At 22.9% G+C, this 7,532-nt stretch overlaps 1 protein-coding gene across 1 annotated transcript in view; it reads left to right on the top strand.

Moving 5' to 3' along the window:
* Positions 1 to 7,006, top strand: part of LOC105620731 — a 14,118-nt gene extending 7,112 nt beyond the window's left edge. The window contains exon 4 of the mRNA XM_012202223.1: positions 6,953 to 7,006. Coding sequence (XP_012057613.1) covers positions 6,953 to 7,006 — 54 coding nt within the window. The remainder of the gene's footprint in view (positions 1 to 6,952) is intronic.
* Positions 7,007 to 7,532: the final 526 nt, after the last annotated feature.

The raw sequence follows: 7,532 nt of genomic DNA, 5'->3' as shown, positions 1-7,532 counted from the left end.
GCCACAACTATTTTTTTTCTCTCAGTGTAAATATTAAAATTTTTAATTTAAAATTTTACTTTGTTATTATATTTAATTAGAAAATGTGTAGCAATGTTAAATTATATTTATATAACAATAAATTAAGGTAAATTTTGAAATTTTAAATCAATAAGTTTTACTAATATATATGTATAGTTATAATAATTGTAAATAATTGTAAAAAGAAGAAAGTACATTTTTTGTACATTTATGAAAAACATTCATTGAATATTAATTTTACATATGTCTATCTCTATTTAAATATAATTATTTAGGAATAAAAAATGATTGTGTATTAATAAATGCTAAAGAAAATATATTCTAATCAGTAATAAATTATTATTATTTATTTTGCGATTTTACATTAGATAGTATTGAAAAAAGCTAAAATACTAATGATACAAAACAATACTTTAACTTCTTTAAATTAATATAAGATAATATATTATCAGATAAACACTGAACATATCGAAACGCTGAAATGTACTTATGGCCGTATTCATATTCAATTTTTATTTTAAAATCGTCTTAAATAATGTCTTAAAAATGCTAATATTGCTCTGTAATTAACTTATGACATCTTAAAACTGTATTTAATTGTGCGATCTTAAATATGAGAACTGATTTTAAATGTCGATTTATATCCTACATTTTACACTAAATAAAATAAATATATCCAAAAACTGTAAAATTTTTTCATAATTCTGTTCTGTAGAATTTTTTCTCTGTTCATATTTTGTATCTTTAAAAATAGCATTTATCGTATCTTAAAAGAGATATATGGAATAAATATATTTAAAGAGATTTACTTATTCAAATATATGCGTGTATCAAAAAGTTTCAAGTAAGCTGGTATACGAAAGCTGCAACATTTTACTGTAACGTTGAACACAATTATTGACAACTTGACGAACAATGAAAAAGAATGTATATTGTAGTTCGACATAAGAAAATTATCCTTCTAGAAGAAAGGCATTTGTGTTGTAATTGTGTAGATTACAAATTTTCTCTACATGTCATTCTTATGCATCTGTATGAATAGATGTAAAATATACAAGGAATTTTTAGTCATATTTTTAATATGTAAATAATTTTGCAAATTATTAAATTATATTGAACTTATGCGTAAATTACACTTACTTTTTGCACTTATTTTATGGGAAATAAGAAGCGATATAGTGAAAAATATAATTGGTTCAATAAAAAAGAAAATGATGGCAGAGCGAGAACGTAAAGATAATTCTTCTCAGCACAGAAGTATTTTGACAATCGTTAGAAGATGAACTTCGTTGGAGATGGATATTATAAACTCAATCGACATCTCTTGCTATTAGTTGGCTTATGGCCAACTAATGAAAATTCTATCTACAAGTATTGTCAAATGATACTTTGTAACATTCTTATAATATTCACTATGATTTGTCAGGTAAGAATATTATACAAAATTTTACATGAAAAAGATCTGCTGTTATCACTAAATATCATCTATTTTATTTAATCATAGTATGTTATACTTATAAAAATTTATTATTCCATTAATAAGATCTACAAATATAAAAACTATTCGCTTGAAAAATTCTGATAATTACCAACTTATCGAAATTCATGGTTTTAGATTACGAAATTGCTAACATTGAAACGAAATGTTGATGTCATGCTGAGACTTCTTTCTTTTACTATGCTTTGCATAATTTATATTATAAAATATCAAACGTTCTGCATTGTTGCTGGAAAGGTTAATTGATAGTGCATTGCAATCTTTATTACCTTTCTTTATTTTTACATTACATTAGAAAAGAAATTATTAAAATAAACAAGCGTTTTCCCGATTATCTTAAAATACAAAATAATTTATTAAACACAAGTCCACTCTACTTTATAATACACGTTTTATTCTCAGATTAACACTAAAGACTAACTTAGGCTATGCCTAGGAGCGGCAAGTTTAGGGAGCTGGCATTTTAAAAAAAATATTTCTAAAAATATAATCATTTTTTCCAGACGCAATGATTGAAAAAATTATCCATCCATTAACGATCATTAAAATCTAGTTGAGGTTTCGCGTCGATTTCGTTCTACCAGAAGAAATTTGAGAGAGATTATGCCAGCTTTTTTTTGTACAATCATTGATTATATTATATATAGAATGAAATAAATAATTTTGCAATAAAGTTTGAGTTTTTTATCAAAAAAAGTTCTTTCTTTGTAATAAATGAAATATATAATAATTTTGAAACTTCTAAGTATCTATATTATGGAAACATTGTGCAAAAAAGTTAAACTAATAAAATTTTTGTATACAAACTTTTTTTTTGTTGTTCGTTGCGAACGCAGACGCAACAATTGAGGATCTGAATTTGAGGGTTAAATAAGGGCGGTAACGATTAAAGTGTCTAAGAGCGGCAAAAATTTAATCCGACTCTGTTTATAGGGAATGAAAGAGTTACTGTTCCGTATTTTTTATTAACAACAATTTAATAATAATGACGTTGCAATTTTTATAACTATAATGATAACTAATTGAACGCTAAAATTATGCTAAGGTTGAGAAAATCACATTGAAAAGTAACTTGCATCATTACGCATTTATTTACTGAAAAAAATTTGTAACAAGTAACGAGTAATGTTACCTCATTATAAATAACGACTAAAAAGTAACGAGTTACAAATACCGAATTAATTATTTCAGTTACGAGTGACTTTTCCAACTTGTTATAAAAAAACGATCGAGTAACTTTACAACTGACCGTTATAGTCATAAAAAAATGTATTATTGTCAAATTGTTATTATAATAAAGTAACGATAAGAAATGTAACAGCGTTAGAAGTAATTAATTATTTCCATTCCCTGCTTGCTTATTCTATCTGAAATCAAGAGATAATATAGTGTCTCTTTCACTAAATATATTTATTTAGTGAAAGATTTAGATCTATTATATTTAGATTTTATTTACGATATTAATAACACATAGTGCGATGTAAATTTACAAGTTCTCTTTAATTTTTTACTTTGTTTTTAGTTTGTCATTTTTTACTAATGTATAACAAAACATTATATAATAAAAATTGGAAATATATTGTAATATTTGTTACAAAAAACGATTAGAAAAGAATTCAAAAATAGCTTTAATTGACTCGAAATCAACATCTAAAAAACTAATTTCATAATTTTCCTCGAAGTATATGAAGAAAAAACATTTGCATTGACAGAAAGTATATACAAGAAAACTAATAACAATAATATCATGCAATATTCATTCAGATACATTTTGTACAAAATTTATTATATGTAGTTTTTACAAAATGTATTATATGTAGAAAAAGTGTTTATGTAGAAATGTTAAAAATAAATATGTTATTTTTTTATATTTCTTTAAGTTTATGATCACAAAAATTATTATTATTATACTTATATTATTATTATTATAAATTATTATTATACTTTTATATTATATTTTGGCCATTTTTGGACTCCTTTTTTTACCCATGCATTTAAGTTTATTTTTTGCGAATAGATAAGATATCTCATGGATCGTGTAGAAGAAGATTGGAATATGCTTAAGGATAAAAAAGAATTAGAGATCATAGAGAGATATACTTGCATTGGAAGTATGTGTACTTCGATTTTGACAAGTAAGAGATAGATACATAAAATAGTGGCTTTTTGAATAATAGTACAATTATATTGAAAATCACTTTTTATGCAGTACTGGGTTTTGTAACTACGTTAAGTTTTTCTTTCTTACCATTGGTACCAAGCATCCTCGATATTGTTATACCATTGAATGTTTCACGTCCACGACAACTTCTATTTCCGGGAGAGTACTTTGTTGACCAGCAAAAGTTTTTTTATGTGATTTTATTGCAAATAGACGTTACTATAGGTTTAATAGTTACCACTTTGATAGCCACGGAAACGTTATATGTAACATATATACAACATGTTTGTGGAATATTTCAAATTGCCAGGTAATAAAATAAAGAAAGATTGAATAAATCATCATAATCATATAAATTGTTTAATTTTATTTTTATTATGTATTCAATACTTCATTTTATTTTAATTGATATGCTATCAATTTTATTCTATGCGATTGCTATTTTTATAGTTATCGAATAGATCAAGCTTTCAATGACAAGCTTTTACAAGGATACACATCTGAAAAGCAAGCAATTATCATCTACAAACGGATAATTGAGGCTGTACATATTCATAAAAAAGCTCTCGAGTCGGTATAATGCATTTTGTTTATAGTAAATGAAAAAATATTTGATTGGACGATTAATACATTGTAAAGTATTGAATCTTTATCAGACAATATTCATATCACAAGATTTTAAAAATTTCCCAAAAATTTATATAGAATAAGAAGGGTGGGAAGAAACGAAAATTATAAATATTTGTTAGCTGGTCATTTCTACATAACAAAAATTTAATTAATAAATTATATAATAATTTGCTATTGATATATATCTTAAAAAAATCTTGCGCTTATTCATTTAGCCAAAAAAATTTTCTATGGAAACTAAGTAGGTTCCTTTACATGTTAATAATAACTAATTTGAAAAATTAAATGTATAGAATTTATACGCTATTTATGCACTCTGATATCAGAATAATTTTAATTTTTTGCGCAATCCCTTAAGATACTTCCTGCTTGAAAATAATAATATTCGTTCCTAAGTCGTTTAAAATTGCAAAATTTATTATTTAGCTATGTGAAATATGTCTTTGATTTATACGCTATTATTTCCTAGTAATTTTTACATTGCAATCCTTATTTCTCTCTTAATTTCGAAGACAATTGTCATAAATTTTTTTTGAAGGAATACAGTGTAAAATCAAAATGATTATGAATATAAATGCGTATAAATTGTAAATTAATTATATTAAAATTTAATTATATATTTATCAAAATAACGATCTCTTTCATTTTAAAAAAAATTTGAGGATAAATTTTTATATTTCTGATTAAGAAAAGTCTTAAAAGTTGCAGAGTAAAAATATTACAATATTATTATATGTATAATATTTCAATATTACTTAGAAATAATAACGCAATAATTAAGAATATATTTTACATAATTAAATAATGTACTTTTGCAATTTTAAACAAATGTGAAGAAACAAATATTGCTGTATAATCCAAAAAAAATATTAAAGGATATAGCATAAAATTAAAATCGAAATTACTTTGATATTTGAGCATAAAGCCTGTGTATTTAATTTTCCGAATTAATTATTATTAGCACATGGGGAAGAGACGCTCACTTACTTATTTCGACCCCCTATAGAAAAAAATTTTTTTTAGTGGGTTATAATACGCGTAAATAGCATATTATTATATAATTTATTCATTAAATTTTGATTAAGTGAAGAGGCTAACTACGTAAACTTTAACGATGCAATAGTAATTAATCTTTGTTCAAGATTTTCCGAATTCTTATGGTCTACTTTGGGGATATCATATAGTATTCTCCTTCTAATCGGTATTACATCTCTAATCATGAATCTTTTTTGCGTGAGTTATTACTTCTTTAACGATTTCATATATTGAGTTTTGTCAAAACATTGATTATTAATGTATATACACATGTATATTAATATATTAATTTTATTATATATTATATAATATTCTATTATTATAATTGTATAAAAATACTAAAAAATATAAATACAAATTTATTTTTTATAAGAATTTATTATTAATGTGTTTAGCTAATATTTATTTCTAAACTTCTGCAATCATTGTTCATTTTTTAGCTTTTTCAAGCAATTCTATTTTCAAAGAAAGTTAACGAAATCGTATTGATAGTTTTTTTTATACTTGGTCACATTATTTATTTATTTGTGGGTAACTATCTTGGCCAAATTTTAATAGATCATAGCACAGATATCTTTCAAAACATGTAAGTACACATAACGCTTTCAAATGTTTCATAATTTTTAAAATTTATAAAATTTTTTTAATAATATCTATAAACACTAATTTTATTTAATTCTTGTATATTATAATGATAACATAATTAACATACGCTTTGATTATCAAACTGATTTCGACAGGATTAATAAATTAAGTGTATTTTAATATTTTATTGTCTTTTTTAATATCTTAATATAATTTATATTATTTCTTTAATATATTAAATACTTAGTAAAATCATTCTTTAAGAATAAAATAGTTACTCTCAGTAAATGATGGAACTCTTATGAATTTTACATTACTCAATTACAGATAGCAATTAAAATATTAAAATGATAACAAAATTGCATTCACATATTAATATAATAGTATATACTAACACAAATGTTACTTAATTATCTTAATATAGTAATTATTTATATTTTTTCATGGTAAATTTGATATTATTAACAACAGTTACGGATATACTTAAAAACATTTAAAATAATTCCATATCGTCCTAATGACATGATAATGTGACGAATTGTATCTATGATGTCATAAATAATGAAAACTAATACCTAGATAAACTTTTAGATACATCACACGATGGCAAGGCGCGCCTATACAAGCACAAAAATTATTGCCAATTATAATGCAAAGAAGCTTGAGAAGTTGCAAAATGATTGTGGGCGGAATGTTTGTTCCATCATTGGAAGGCTTTGCAGCGGTAAATGCCAGCACGACGTATTAAATTTTTTTAGAGACAATCGAGTTAATTTTCATGAATAAGTTAAAGCTTTGAATGTTAATGTGAGTCAATTATCTCACATCTTAACTTATTCATTCTTTGATATACTTTCTGTATTTAAAATTTTCTTGCAAAAGTTCCATTTATAACGATCTATTGTTTTGTGAGCACTGTATGTATATAAATTAATTTTTAAAAAAAGTACTAAATTAAAAAAATTAAATAAAAATTATTAATATTTAATCTTTTTTTATAAACGCATAATTTTAAATTTCAGCTTATGAGCACGACTCTTTCGTACTTTACAGTACTCTGGTCTGTACACAAATAATTATTTTTAAAAAATTAATAACGTATAAATTGTAGTATTAATTTTAAATTAATAGATAAAATATTAATGTAATGAAATACTGGAAACATTTTTATTTTAATTTGTTAAATTTTATGAAAAATGTAAAATTTTTCACTAAAATATACAATGAAATATTAATTAATAATTTTAATATTAATTAAAAATTCAAATTTTTCTTCCTAATTTTTGTTATATTATTGTTAACTGATATTAAAATTAATAAAAATTGTTAAAATAAAAATAATGTAATTATGATATTAATAATTTAATAATATTCATTTAATATCCATTTATATGTGTCAATAAGTGCGTTAATAGTTTTGAAACGTAAAAATAACAAATTTACAATTAAATGTTGATTTATAAATATATTATTTGATCATCTCGTAAATTTTTTAGAATATATTAAATTTAAATTATAAAGTTTAAATTATGATAAAAGGATTATAAAATATTTTTTACAAATGAATTTTGACATTGATGTTTTTGTACTGCAATATAAATA

Source organism: Atta cephalotes, assembly GCF_000143395.1.
Source record: "Atta cephalotes unplaced genomic scaffold scaffold00028, whole genome shotgun sequence".
Classification (NCBI taxonomy): domain Eukaryota; kingdom Metazoa; phylum Arthropoda; class Insecta; order Hymenoptera; family Formicidae; genus Atta; species Atta cephalotes.
The sequence above is the reverse complement of the archived record's forward strand: the minus strand, read 5'-3'. Positions and strand labels throughout refer to the sequence as shown.